General features: G+C 38.8%; 1 protein-coding gene across 10 annotated transcripts in view; it reads right to left on the reverse strand.

Moving 5' to 3' along the window:
* The window catches only part of AKT3 (AKT serine/threonine kinase 3), a 303,148-nt gene that overhangs the window by 123,317 nt on the left and 164,038 nt on the right, over nucleotides 1-15,793 (reverse strand). For all 10 annotated transcript variants that reach the window (XM_065589153.1, XM_065589151.1, XM_042848392.2 and 7 more), the window contains 3 exons: nucleotides 12,821-12,952; nucleotides 7,155-7,220; nucleotides 3,850-3,918 (listed from right to left, as the gene is read on the reverse strand). In XM_065589153.1, coding sequence (XP_065445225.1) covers nucleotides 3,850-3,918; nucleotides 7,155-7,220; nucleotides 12,821-12,952 — 267 coding nt within the window. The remainder of the gene's footprint in view (nucleotides 1-3,849; nucleotides 3,919-7,154; nucleotides 7,221-12,820; nucleotides 12,953-15,793) is intronic.

Raw genomic sequence — 15,793 nt, forward strand, 5'->3', positions numbered from 1 at the left:
GCATTGAGAAATCACTACCCATTACCAATGACTGAGGACACACTATTCAATTTATCCATGGCAAAAGTGATATCAAGAATGAGTCCTGGCATGTGGAGCTAGGAATTGCAGAGTATGAATACCTCTGGGCATCAGTCTGGCCCCAGAGGTGTTCCAGTGTAAACTGAACTAGGCCTCATCCGACAGACTCCCAGGCATAAAGACTGTAGCTGATGACATTCTTATGTAGGAGAAGGATATGACTAAAAAGAGGTAATCCAGGACCATGATACCAAGCTGCAGTAACTCAAACTAGTGCCATGAGTGGAATATTGGGTTGAATGCACACAAGCTGAAGATGAGGAGAACTGAGGTCCCCTATGTCAGACATCTGTTGACCTCTGAGGGACTCCAGCCAGTCTCCAAGAAACTGACAAACATTAAGGAAATGCCCTGGCCAAAGGAAGTGAAGGGAGTCCAGCAATTTATATTAATGGCCAACTGTCTACACAGATTCAGTGCACATCAATAAGAAGTCTGTGAGCCCTTGAGACAGTTAACACACAATTATGCAGTGTGGGAATGATGAGAGACTCAAGAAGCAGCATTTGAAGGAGTAACGAAAATCATAAGCAAGGCACCAGTCCTGAAGTACTACAGCCCTGCAGAGCAGCTAGAGCTTCAGCGTGATGTCTCAGAAGAGCAACAAAGTCAGCAGCCCACAGAATTTGCTATTCGAGCCCTGACAGACACAGAAAGAGGGTATGCACAGATAGAAAAGGATCCACGGGCTGTGGTATGTGGAATGGAACGCCAACAGTCAGGGATGAAAGTAACTTAAAGGACTTACCCGTACACCAGAGTCCTGAGTGGGGCATGGCCTCAACCAGAAGAGGCGTGGCCTCGACTGGAAGAGGCAGGGACTTTCAAGCTGTGGCTGGGAGCCCCAGGGCCTTTAAATCACCCCAGAGCTACCAGCTACAGAGGCGACTGGGAGCCCCAGGGCAAATTAAAGGGCCCAGGGCTCCGGCCGCCGCGGAGCTCCAGGCCCTTTAAATCACCACGGGAGCCCTGCCGCCGCCACCCCGGGGCAGCAGGGCTCGGGCTACAGCTGGGTTAGCGGTGCCAGGGCTCCGGAGGTGATTTAAAGGGCCCAGGGCTCCAGCCGCTGTGGGGAGCCCCAGGCCCTTTAAATTGCCTCTGGAGCCCTGCCGCCGCTGGGATAGCGGTAGCAGGGCTCCAGCCACTGCAGGGAGCCCCGGGCCCTTTAAAGCGCCACCGGAGCTCCGGCAGCGGGGCCAGAGCTCCAGGACCTTTAAATCCCCGCCCGAGCCCGGCTGCCAGAGCTCTGGAGGGGATTTAAAGGGCCCGGGGCTCCCCACAGCGGCTGGAGCACTGGGCCCTTTAAATCACCAGCAGAGAAGCCAGTGCAGTCCGGCACGGCGTACCGGCTCTTGCCAGTACGCCGTACCGTACTGGCTTACTTTCACCTCTGCCAACAGTTCACCTTTGTGCATAACATAGTTGTGCACTCTGATCAGAAGCTATGAGAAAGTATCATGAAGTCATTGCTGAGAGCACCCAAGTGACAACAACAAATTATGCGTACATCAACCTGCTGGAGTCTATAAAGTATTGTACAAGAAAATCACTACTGGCAGCAGATATGCTGAGTGAGGCATAGTTTCCAGAGCACAACACTGATGGATTTGTGGAACAGAAGATAGGGTCTATCAATATGCTACAATACCTTCACATTTCAGATGGGAGGACCCAGGCAAACGAACAAAACACTGAATAGGGTGGAGTGCTAGAGGCACTAAAACAGTTCATACTCCAAGGCTGGCCAGATGCCAAGGAGCAAGTACCGCAGGTGAGGGTTGAACTGTGTGTGCAAGACATGATTTTTTTAAAAGGAAACTGAGCAGTAATCCCAGCAGATTTAAGAGCAAACATCATGAGACTGATATATGCTTCACACCTGAAAAAGGAAGCATAGTTAAGATGAGCCAGGAAGTGTCTCTACTAGTCAGGAATTAATGCCCAATTCGGAGCAGAGCATACACAGAACAGTGCAAGATGTACAACAAATAAAGTAATCAACAGAAGGCGACTACAACCTCACGAAATCCCAGCTCAACCCTGGGAAAAAGTTAGTTCCTGTTATTAAAGGTTATGTGGTCAAAGTAGGTTACTACACCTCTACCTCGATATAACGCTGTCCTCAGGAGCCAAAAAATCTTACCGCGTTATAGATGAAACCGCGTTATATCAAACTTGCTTTGATCCACCGGAGTGCGCAGCCCTGCCGCCTGGAGCACTGCTTTACTGTGTTATATCCGAATTCGTGTTATATCGGGTCACGTTATATTGGGGTAGAGGTGTTCTCCAATTTCTGGGAGGAGGACTACCTAGAAAAAACTCAGGCCAGAAGTGTCATCAGGAAACTAAAGGCGCATTTTGCAAGGTATGGCAAACCTGACCTACTATGCTCAGACAATGGGTCACAATACACTACATCCAAAACAAAAAAAAAAAGACTCAACACCAAGTTGGCAGTCAAAGCCAAGAGACTGATGCCAAAGGCAAAACAGAAAGGAAGGGATCATTCTACCTGTCAACATTGGAGCATCGCAATAAACCCTCCCAGGGACTAGAGAGTAGCCCAGGACAGAGACTGGTGAGTCAGAGAACCAAGACTCTGATTCCCAGGAAGGACTGTCTGCTGCAGTCTGGCAGAGGAACAAAGGAAAGTACACTGAAACAGTTAAGAGAATGCCAAGCTAAGTGAGCAGCCCACTACAACAAGGGAGCCAAGGATCTGAGGCCACTGCACAGAGGTGAGCAAGTCTATAGTCCAACCTTCAAACACCCACACAAAGCAATGGCACAAGGTAACAGTTCAAGCTGCAATGGAACACTGGTCAAATAAGGTTGGTACAGATTCAGAACAGTGGCAGAGACAAAACTGAAGACAACTGCGGTGTAGTGGTGGACAGGAAGGCAAGGACCAGGAAGACACAAGAAGAACCTCAGCTTTCAACTGGCCTGACACAGGAGAGTTGGAAGAAATGAGGTATATGAGCAATACAGAGAACCAACAGGACACCAACCAACAGAATAAAGGCAGCAACAGGAGGGTAGCAAGTGCCCCACCAACAGTGATAACACAAATAAGAAGTAGGAGACTGGTTCAAAGACCAGCACAACTGAAGAATTATGAGGCCTAACAGGCAGCAGTGGGATGGCTGTAAAGGCCATATACCTAGGGGTGGGTTATGTACTAGTAACCTCTGGCCCCGGCAATTCGAATGCTTGTACAAAAGACACAACTACAATTGTTAAAAGGAAAGATGTAGCAACCTGCATGGAACTTGGAGGGAGGAGTACAGGCTGCAGGAGGGAAGAGTCTCTAGTAGGCATGCACATGGCTAGACTGCTAGATATAACGCTAAACTTATTGCTTTGTTATGCACTGAAACTTTAAAATACACCTCTACCTCGATATAACGCTGTCCTCGGGAGCCAAAAAATCTTACCGTGTTATAGGTGAAACCACGTTCTATCGAACTTGCTTTGATTTGACGGAGTGCGCAGCCCCGCCCCCCCGGAGCACTGCTCTACCGCGTTATATCAGAATTCATGTTATATCGGGTCACTTTATATCAGGATAGAGGTGTACAACAAACTAGATTTTCAAAAATCAAAGCATACTTTTGAAAATCTGGCCCTAAACTTTTTATAGATAGTTTCCTATTTTAAGAAAATTCCATCAAACACAAATAAAAATTCAGGACAAAGTACATCTTTAAAAATACTACCTAATGGCAATAATACCAGTGTTAATGCAATTTTTTTTCTTTGACTCACCTCTCCCCCATTAACATACTCCATCACAAAACACAAACGATCCTTTGTCTGGAAGGAATATTTCAAAGACTTAAAGAGAAGAAAAAACAAAAAAAAAACAAAAAATTATCTTCACATATTAACCTGATTTCTAGTAATTAGAATGCTAACAAAAATTTAAATGTATCTTGTTAAACAGACAAATTTGATTGCTGGAATGTATCATCACTATTTCCTACTTCTCTATCTGAATCACTCTACTATGAGAGCCATTGACAAGAAAAGTCTACACGTTTTGCTCACTCAGCAAAATGTACATTAATAAAATAATTATTTTTTACTATGTTGCCATTAAAAATAAGCACAGTTTTCTACTGGCATTTCTAATCCTACTATGAAATGAAATATCTTCCTCGCTTCCAAATGTGTGGTATTAGCCATACATCTTCCACCACCATCCTCTCCTCATTCTAATACCATCCCAAACCCACTTTTCCCATGGTACCCATAAGAAGAAAGATTATAATATTGTGGGAGGAGGGGAGCAAGGAGGAATCTTCAATGGGATTCCTATGTCTGTCTGTCTTATCTTCAGAGCAGACACTGCCTTTATTTTAATGTATTGTACAATGCTGAACATTTTTTCAGTGCCAAATTAGTAATACATAAAATTATATAGAACTTTTTTAAATCATTAACATTTATTATTCATATAATTTAAAATCTTGACTTCCCAAGGTTTGAATGGCTCATGATGGGCCAAAGTCATTCCTGGTGTAAATCTACTGACTATAAATCCATTACAGATATGCATTTGGCCCAATTATTTGAAATGCAGTGTAGCAAGATTCAATGTAATTATGAAAGGATAGATCATGACTTAACAACGTACCTAGAGTAAGTAGAGCTGCACGTTGTTGTGCTGTCCCTAGAGTAGCCCAGGAGGGAGACTGTGGCTAAGGGAGTCAACTGCCCTGCTGTTCTCCCGGCTGCTCTGGGAAGGGAGAAAACTGTGCTGGATCTATACCTGGTACAGCATATAGCTCCCAGACATACCAGCTATGTGACCAGTGGTTTGAGGAGCAAGGCCAAGGCTTTGCCCACTCCCCACCCCATGTACCCATATGCGTCATATGCTCCTTTGTGCTACTAGGCAAGCTGAGCACAATTTGGCCCAAAATGTCTACTTGGTCTGCCAAGTATAGCTATAACGTCAGCCTCAGCCTCCATAAAATAGCTTTTAAAACAGCAAAATGAACAAGAAGTCATCACAATAGGACATTATGCTATATACAGAGTTTATGATGAAATTGAATATCTGAATTATATATACGACTTTGAAGGAGAAAATTAGTACTTTTTAAAGGGAGAAACTAAGAAATTATATCAATGTATGTAGTAGAGGCACTGAAGAACAAAGTTAATTTCAGCTCATCTTCCCCCCTTCCTATTTATCTTTACTTAAAAGAAGATGGTCACAAATTTTTTGACTAATTTTTTTCATTGGAAACTACCATTTCATCTTTTTTTCATTGGAAACTACCATTTCATCATTTCACCAAACTTTTTTGTTTTGACAAATTTCCTGTTTCAATTTAAAAACCAAAAAACCCTGGAATTGTTAGTGCCCCAGTCTCAGCATTTTCAAAACAGAAGTTCAATTTTTCATTGTGAAATCACTTCATTTCAAAATTTAATGTATAGTAAAAATAATTTAAAAATTAAAAAGGTCACAATCAAAATGAAACATTTTGAAATTAATTAAACAAAATGTTTTCACTGAACCAATCCAATATTTCTTGTAGATATTTGGTTCACAAAAATTTTCAGGATTGACCTGCCATCCCAGTTGGGACTAGGAAAACTTTTTGAAATCTCAAAAATTCCCGCAGAAGGGGAGAACCACTTCCTGACCAGCTTGAAAAGGACTATAAGAGGGGCTGGCTTGGGAAACTCTGGGAAGACCTCATCTATATGAAGGCAGAGTTCATGAACCAGAGTTACAGGATTTACTTGAAGCCAAAGATGAGTTTTCTATTTACTTTCTGCTTAATACCAAATAATAATTTTGTTAATTTATTTAATCTTTCTTGTTACAAATACTAACATTTTAGGAAATGACATTCCAGACATCAAGTGTAGGTTTCTTTTATCTTGAGTGAATAAACAAATTTACAACTGGTAAATGATCATATCACTAATATTTGTTCAGCACCATAAGCATGGAAGGCACTTTAAGAGATGATGAATCTACTATCACATGTTCTAGATTCTGAAATGGGCTATGGTAGACATATTCTTCCCTATCTTTATACTCTGAAATTTAAGAAATTTCTGAAGTTCTCATATCTCCCGATATACTTTTATAATAATGTTTTAATATATCTAGTTTAATATAAATCCAAAAAAACCTTTATCATCCATATATCCGTTGCTGTCTAAATGGTTGTTTATAAATCAGTTTATATATAGTTTATCATGTTCATATTATAATTAGCCTTATTTTCAAAAATAAGACATAAAAATCTATAATAGTCTCCCAGATTAAAGTTACAATCCACTAAGCATTGTTTTTTGAACATAGTAGAAGACAGGAATAAAACTATTTGTTTTTCTTAATTTTCTGAAAAATTGACATCAACATATTTTTGGGTAAATTGAGAGCAAGGAGGGATTTAACTTAGTTTTATATTGGGAAACTGTTTTCTTAACAGTAGACTAACCCCTTAATTTGCAGTGAACCTCAAATGGATTTAATCTGTCATTCTATTTCCTTTATTTTGTTAATACATAATAAAAATGGTGAATACATATTATTGTCCATATTATGTATTTTAAAACATTTAATCAGCACACAGTGCACAAAGATACTGAACTATTGTTATTATACATTATGTTTGCCAGACACAAATATGTGTTTCAGTACCTTGCCTTCAATTTCTAACCATTTAAAATCCACTTTCTTCTAATTATTCTCTTGACAATGTGTAAAAAATTCTACAACTCAACAATTTTTATTGTAATGGATAAAAGAATCCACACAAAAATGCAACATTTTAATTTTACAGCTAACTTTTTTTGCTTTCATATAATTTAAGCTCTATTAAACTATTAGATCCTTTAGTATTTCTAAACCGCAAACCTTAAATGCATTTTCCAAACTCTAATATCATTTACCATAAACTCAAGATATTTGCCACCCTAACCTCACATGAGTTACAAAGTTTTAAAATGTATTTATTTACAATTTTTTTTCCAATAATTGTATATCCCTCAGGTTAAAAATTACCCATTTAAAAAAATTATTCTGTATTCCCAATACTTACCGTTAAAAAAGGGTGTCTAGTGTTTTTTAATACTCTGCTTTCTGTAAGAGTGTGAGCCACTTCATCCTGAATAATAAAGGGTTCAACATGAATTGAGAGATGAAAATTATATTTAATTTATAAGTCTAATTTAACTACTTCAGGAAAGACAAAGATACAAAATCTTAAAATGAGATAGCACATTCAGTTTTGATAATTGCTATTTCTTTTCAAAGAATTCTATCATTCAAATATATTCTAAAAACACAGGTAGAAAATTAAGCATAGCGCCTAATGTGGAAAATGATGAATTAACACACCCTGTATTTGAGTCCCTATTTTTTCTAATGCTAATGGATGAACTATTATACCACTTTCTGTATAAGAGGAAATTATTAAGGAATTGATGGTTTAAAAATACAGACAACTTATGGTCCTACATAGCAGTTCTGATGTGAAGCATCTAGTATTACACATGTAACAGTCTACAACTTTGTATTAATCAGTAACGATTTATTTTTGTATCAAATGCAAATGGATAAAATTTGGGAGGCAACTGCATATATCACACCCAAATGAATCTTAATATGAAAGAAACTAAAATTTTCAGAGGCTCTCTAAATTTTTACAATTAACTCCTAATTAGAGTAGCAAATGAATCTTTAAATAATAATTTAGAGTTTTTAAAATAATGTAACTCAATAACATCAAAAACATAAGTCTGATTTGCAGTTCACAAAGAAAATTCATTAAAATAACCCCTCTGCTAGCTGCATTATCTTAAAAAGGGTAGGAGGGTCAGCAACTTACTGTGTGGGTTGCCTAGCAACTGCTGAATATCATAGTGAATGGAAGATTAGTTTGGTGCAAATCAGAAGTATCAGCAATAACAATAAGCAAATGCATTTGTTCAAAGTATACTTTTAAAATAATGATAGAAATAATGAAAATGTAATACTATTGCACGGTACATATTAATTAATCTAAACCATGAAGAAAAGATACCCTTAAGCTACAAATTAACCAAAGATGCCAGGAGTTATAAATTATACTGAAAAGAAGGCTGTCAAAATAAAAAGAAGGCCATCAAAATAAGAAGTTAAAATAACAGCAACAAAAAGTTAGTGGTTAAAACTTTAGCACTGAAATGTTGGGTGAATGTAATACAACCACATACAAGAGGAAGGCATTAAAACAGTTTAATGGAGGAACTATGAGGATTTTCTAGCATATTTTTAGAAGTTTATGGAAAATTTTTTTTGATAAAGAACTAGAAAGGGCAATGTCAAGTAACTTTTTAGAACTCTATTTCATATGCTATATGAATATTCCCCTCCCCCTTTTTACTATCTGATAGTCTGAGAGTAGATTTAATATCCATGAAAACAACAAAAATTCCTTTCTCTTCACTTCATCATTATTTTTCCGGAAAGCATTTGATGATATATCAGAATATTTCTGGCTCAGCAATTCACACTTGGATCTTAACACATAGATTGGCCCTAACTTGTTACAAATCTTTTTCATATTTTTCCTGTTCAGTTAATTTAATAAAACATCTCAATACTTCCCTAAACCTTAAATAAATGTTAACATCAAATTTACATCTGCCTTGACTCCTTTCCCAAAAAGTCTAAGATAGAATTTGAGTCCCTTGCTGCTGAGGTCACAAGCAGTTTCCATATCCATACCAAGAGAAGACGAAGTGAAGCACAAATAATACTATTATTTGGGGCGGGGGGAAGGTCCTCCTTTTCAGCATGGAAACAAACTATTAGGATAGGATGACTCCCAAATGCCCCTTGATTTTCATGGGGGAAAAGAAACTACAGTGAAGCACAACATTTACCTATTATTTAAGATTTATGGAGCTGCTGAAACATTTTAGAGAACTTAACATTCAAATAAACAAAAGTAAATAAAATGACAATACAATTCTGCTCTGAACAGTGACTATGTAAAAATGGCACCCTCAGATTCAACAGATCTGCTGTCAGTTTTTACTACATCATACATGTTTACTTGTAGTTACTGAATAAGGCCCCCATCCTGCAAATATTTAAAACATGTGCATAACATTACTCATATTAGGTCAATGGAACCACACACAAAAGCAAAATTAAACACATATTTCAGTGTTTGTAGGATCAGGGCCTAAGATTTTAGTGCACTTTACTCTTGGTACCTCTGCAGAGATCACACAGCTATGAGTATGCAAGGAGGGCTCTATTCCCACTTGCACAAAAACCACTGACAGAACCACTGACAGAATTATTTGTTTAAGTTCTAATCAGTTATACCTATGCAAACCCATTATAGGTAGTAGGACTGTGCAGGTTTATTCAAGGGCCTATTTTGGCCTGCAGAACCTTTATTACTGGTGATGTGGGAAAAAGGACTGAGGCTTGATTTCTCAGGTTGAGTTCACAGGACTAAAAGTTAGAAAAAAACCTGTATTACTTGTAAACTAAGCACATTTCAAAACAGCAAAGATTTTCAAAAATAGGAGCATTAAGTCATTTAGATATCGGCCTGAGTTTCAGAAGTGCTGAGCACCAACAAGCCCCCACTGGATGTCAATGGGAACCAAATATAAGGAATCTCTGACACACAAGCAAACATGGAATCCCACAATGCCATTTAAGACACATTTGGTAAGAACACTATAAAAATCAAGTTATTCTAATTCTGATCTTGCTTCCTCACTCCTGGTGTTCAATTCTGGCATGATTTTCATAGCAGTCACATCACAAGCTTTAGACAGAAATTAATGTTTTATTTAATTTGAAAGCTAGGATTCCCAGCTGCTTTAGGTAGCATACAGCATTAGAATGGGATTTTCAAGAACACTAAGCATTGGCCAAATTCTGCTCCCACTGATTTCAATGAAACCTGAGTTAGGCCAACATGGAATGCTGCTGAAAACCCCATTCTTGAGCAAATAAGAAACTAAAAAGCAGATCCTCAGATGGTGTAAATTGATACTGGAGCACCAGTTGAGGATGTGCCTCTTAGTTTATAGTTTTAGTGATTCTCAAAAATAATGCCAGAATTTAAGTGGGGGGAAAAGAAACAAATTAAATTAAATGCAAAGTTTAGGTCCAATATATTTCACTGTGCTTGAGGTGCAAACAAGTGTGTACAAATGAAAGGCTGGGAACTACCAAAGATTGATAAATTTTGTTTAGAACCTCTATGGTTCATGAGGTATAGAGCATTAAAAGCTGTCAATGATTCCATTGGCCCAGGATTTAATAATACTGGTAGCAAGTTCCAAACAAATGCAATGTTTGATCTATCACCGAAATTGAACTGGGCAGATGCCATACAACCTTCCCATACACAGGTCTGCCATTACATCTCAAACCTGAACCATAACACACCTATTGTTACAATCATGATTTTCTCTAGTGCATATTATACCAAGCTGTAAGTGGACTATGAGATGTACTTAAATGAAGACTAGGTTGACACTGAAGAACTTATTTTAACTTGTGCCCTTAAGTATCAGTTTAAACACTGCGCTCTAGAGGTTAAATGCTATCACTATTTATAAATCTCTGTGGATGTACATGATGTTAGTGTGCCAATCAACTGTGCCTACTAGCCTATCATATTTTTGCATGTGGTGGGAAGGGAAAGAGAATATACCACACTGTTTCTGAAGACCCAAGTATATCCCCCATTCTAAACTTCACCAAGACCTCACATCATCACTACCACCCTATCAGCCATGGAAAACTGAACACCACTGCTTCCAAAGTTATTAAAAGTAATCTAGAGAGGTCAAAGTTCAGAGATTAAGGAATGCGTTGCTTCCTCAGACATTAAAGCTCCTTGGTTAGCATGGGTGAGACCAAACTAAACAAAACAGAACAAAAAAATCAAAGCTGGGTCTCCAGCACTATCCTAATGGGCAAGTTTCTGATCTGAAGTAAACAGAGTAACTTCATTGATCTCAACAGAATTATTTTAGACTTTCACTAGTTTAATGGAGAGCAGAACCTGCTACACAGAAATAGAAAAAATAAGTATGTTAAGAAATGTTATTTTAACTTTATTTTAAATTCAGTGTTACTGCAGCAGCCATCAGCATGAACAAGGGAAGCCAAAATATTGGTTTTGTCTAACTGATATAAAAGCCACCCCAACTATGGCATCTTTACATAGGGTAAAAGGGCAAGAAAATGGCATAAAAGGGCTCTAAAGGCCCTGCATGCAGCCAGGTGAGGATTCTCTCAGCACAGGAACTAAGAAAGATAGCCATAAGACAGCCTCCTGAGGATCCCTACACAAGCACTAATAAAAGGGCCATGTTGAGGACAAAGGTGTTGGGGGTAGGGCTGCTCTGAGAAGCACTTCCACCCATAGAACATCCTGAAGTAGCCGCTGTACACCCACAGGGCTGTCTAAATTGCACTGAGAGCTGCTCTAGCCCTTGGAACTGTCCAGAATCAGGAAGGCACAAAGATAGCTTAAAACCACCATAGTCCCCATCCTCCTTGGCTGCAAGTTCTGGCATAGCACACTTCATCCCACAATTATATTTAAAAGCAAAAATGTATAGAATGATATTTTAAAAGCGAAATATATAAAATACATGAGAAAAGTCCCATTAGAATTTTATGATTATCAGTTTTGCCAACCCCAGGCACTCAAATATCATGAGTCAGGCCAACGAAAATCATCAGATTGGGGTTCTTTGGATTTGCCTCCTGACATTGCAGCATTCAGAGTTCAAATTTTTAAACTTTTCCATGTGAGAAGAAATTTACTTTTTTTAAGATGAAAGATAAAATTCTCAGATAATAATCTGATACCAGCAGCTGAGGTTTTCATAAACCACCAAATATTGCAAAGGTCACAACAAGTTACTGGGCACAATACAGGGGTAAACAGGTGAAATTTAAGGGCCTGTGTTATACAGGAGGTCACACTAAATGATTTAACGGTGCCTCTGGCCTTGAACTCTTTGAGTCTAAGGCTATGGTTACACTACAGCGTCTTCCGCCGACATAGCTACCGCCACTCACAGGGGCTGGAGTAATTTAGCCAATGGGAGAGCTCTCTCCCATCAGCTTAGAGCAACTATACAGAGAGTTTACAGTGATAGTCTAAGAATCAAATCACAATAGTTGGCAATACCAGGCTAATCAAACACTAAGTTTAAACTATTTGATCCTGCCCCTTTAACATCAGCCCTACAGGCATAAACTTCAGATTTTTCCTGTCCCATAGGAATGGAAAGTTTAAATTCTTTATCCCATGAGCAGCTGCCTTACCTAGCAAGGCAGGGAATAAAATATAAGCTATATTTAATTGCTCCACTTCACGCAAATTACTCTGAGAATGATCCCAGTTTACTTTTAAATAATCTTTTCCTGTAAGCCTACAGTACTTCCCACAGTACATTTTCTTCTTATTTAAACCCGACTTGCACAATCTTTCTGATGCTTTCCTAAACATAGATCCAGATGACCACAGCAAGGATGCATCCAAATGCTTTCTGTTCATTAGATTGGTAAGGCAATGGAAAAAGGCACATGAAGTACAAATGTTAAGAGAACTTAGATCCCTTTAGAAACTTATAGTTACCATCAGAAACCACTGGTGTTTTGCCTGTTATACATGGAATTTCCCACCCAAAAGAATACTTGAGCAGGGAAAATATTAAAACATAAGCTTACCTTTGCAATAATAACTTCTTTTTTCAAAATCTTCATCGCATAATATTTTCCACTTGCCTTCTCTCGGACCAAAATAACTTTGCCAAAAGTGCCTTTCCCCAGTAGTTTTAAATAGTCAAAATCATTCATTGTCTGGATGGAAGAAAAAAATCAAGAATAGGATTGTACCATGCAGATACTATATATATACATTTGGTGCACTGCCACTACCAAACAGTACCATTGACAGCAAGTTAAGACCAAGTTATACAAATAGTGGATTTCCACTATCAAATTCAGAATAGTGAAGAACATTTTAGTTTAAGGCTTCAACTATATCTTTAATGCATTGATTAATATAATTATTGCAGTTTATAGTCTCTAGAAAAATCCCAAATAATATAATATAAAATAAGTGATCTTATATATCATATGTAATTATTCTTAGCAACAGCACATGCAGAACAAATCAGTCTTACCTCTGAAATTCATGGATTCTGCCAGTTTAAGAAAGATTATCAACTCTAGCAGAACAAAGGGAGTGAAGAAATATGGCCACTTGCAAGCTTCCTTTAACACCAGGCTGCTGCTGGCTCTGGACTGGTGTAGGTTTTTTTGTTTGTTTGTTTGTTTTTTAAACATACATGATCCACTAACTGCAATACAATGCCAGTAACAGACCTTGCAGCTAACACCAGCTGTTGGCTTATTTAAGTCTTTGGGTATAGAGTTTACTGCTTGATTGTTTTCAGAACCAACCTGGTGTTTATGTTTGCATTTTTATTTTCTTTCACTTAATTGAACTACTACAAAATGGAGTCCAAGAAATCAAAATATTAGCAGCAAACAGATCTGGAAACCTTCATATCTATCAATATAAGCAGGCAGGGTAAGGAGGCTGGTGAATCTGGTGAGTCTACCATCGCTCGCTCCTTCTTTACATGATGGGTTTAGTTATCCTGAGGGAACCATTCTGAAGCCTCTTGACCTCTCTAAAAGCAGTTTTGAAGTTACAGAAGGCACAAATAAAGGGTGTCAAGATACTGTGAACACTGAATACAGACTGAAAACATGAAAATAGAAACTGCGAATTTAAAAACTATATAAAATACTCTAGTTTAAGAATGTCTCTAAAAAAAATTAAAAATCTGGAAAATTAGGAACCCAGAAATCACCAACTGTTAGAAATCCAGGAGTGTTTAAAAGGGGCTGAGCCAGAGAAAGGCATTTAGGAGCTGCAAGTAACACCATAATCCACTAAATCTGATCTTCTTGTCAGTGAAAGGGTGCTCCTCATTCCTGGCATTTAATGATAATTCTCCCACAACTTGGCTACTATCAACACATTTCCATGCCTAGTTATTTTTGCTCATACCTAATAAAGATCATGTGTGCACATGCGCATGTGTGTACACACACCCACAAATACCCCTCTCTTATGAAGGAAAAAAGAAGATTGTACAGGCAACTAGGCCTCCCATCTGTCACCCATCTCAAATGACAATGATGTTCTAGGCTGCTTTTCCACATACATGCCTTGCTAAGGGCTAGTCTACACTGGCAACATGGCAGTGCTTTAACCACCTTCTTGAGAGGCGTGGCTCCCAGCGCTGGGGCACTGTCTACACTGGCGCTTTACAGCGCTGAAACTTGCTGCGCTCAGGGTGGTGTTTTTTTACACCCGAGTGAGAAAGTTGCAGCACTGTAAATTGCCAGTGTAGACAAGCCCTAAATATCACACATTGCGGGGGAGGAGAGAAGAGATGGAGAGACTCTCCCATAAAATAACCTTTGGTCCCAGGTAATGTGCATTCAGCTGGGAGCCAGAATACTATGGGTTCTGGTCTCACCTCTTCTACTGATTGGTGTTAACATTTCTATGCACTGTGTTCTTTACTGATTAAGGTCTCATATTCCTACCCTAGGGACAGGAAACTATCATTCCCCACAGTTTACAAATAAGGTAATTGAGATGTTGCACATGGCCACTTCAGGCAGATGTGGAAAAAGAACCCAGGTCTCCAAGACAAAAGCAATGCAAAATTCATCCACTTAGCCATGATGCCTTTTGGAATGAGTTTGCAAAACCTACATGCTTGACTGTGATGTCTCTAACCACTAGATCACACTCTGCTGCCAGAACCACAAACAGAACCCAGGAATCCCAATATCCAACATCCCTCTGCTGTCTCACCTACAGTTGTGTAATCCACTGGCCAAGCATATGTTATTTCCCTCTTTAGGGGCTGAAACACATACAAAATAAAAGCCTATTCATGTACGTATCACTCACTCCTTTCGTTCAAGTGGTAGAGATCTGTGTTGTGGCTCTGAAGCTCCTGGGTTCAAATCCTGCTGATGATCCATGAGGGAAAAGATGGTATGTGACTATATAATTAAAGCCTGTTTATAATGAATATGCATAAGGAGTATAACTAAAGCTGCACCAACAAAGTTAATTCTGGCATGCCATAGTACTTGGCTTTGCAACTTTAATGCTCAATGTAGAATTTTTAAAGCTAAAATATAAAAATATACAGGACCACCACCTAAATTAGCACTTATAGGATGACTAAATACCTCATGACATTGCTAATGAGCTACACCGCCTCTTGCTGTAGGTCTCCAGTCTGAATCCAGCCAAACTCAGTGGTACTTAAAATTTGGTCCCATATAATGTATGTTTTGTGGCTCTTATGTGACTATTTTAGTGAATCACATTTCCTGCTTGACAAACTATCATGCTTTGCACTACACCTCTACCCCGATATAACGCGACCCGATATAACACAAATTTGGATACAACACGGTAAAGCAGTGCTGGGGAGGGGGGGGGAACTGTGCACTCCGGCGGATCAAAGCAAGTTCGATATAACACGGTTTCAGCTATAACGTGGTAAGTTTTTTTGGCTCCCGAGGACAGCGTTATATCGGGGTAGAGGTGTACTTGGTAGATTCAGTAGAGATGCTCAGAACTGTGTAGATCATGGAGAA

This window comes from Chrysemys picta, chromosome 3 (assembly GCF_011386835.1).
Source record: "Chrysemys picta bellii isolate R12L10 chromosome 3, ASM1138683v2, whole genome shotgun sequence".
NCBI classification, from domain to species: domain Eukaryota; kingdom Metazoa; phylum Chordata; order Testudines; family Emydidae; genus Chrysemys; species Chrysemys picta.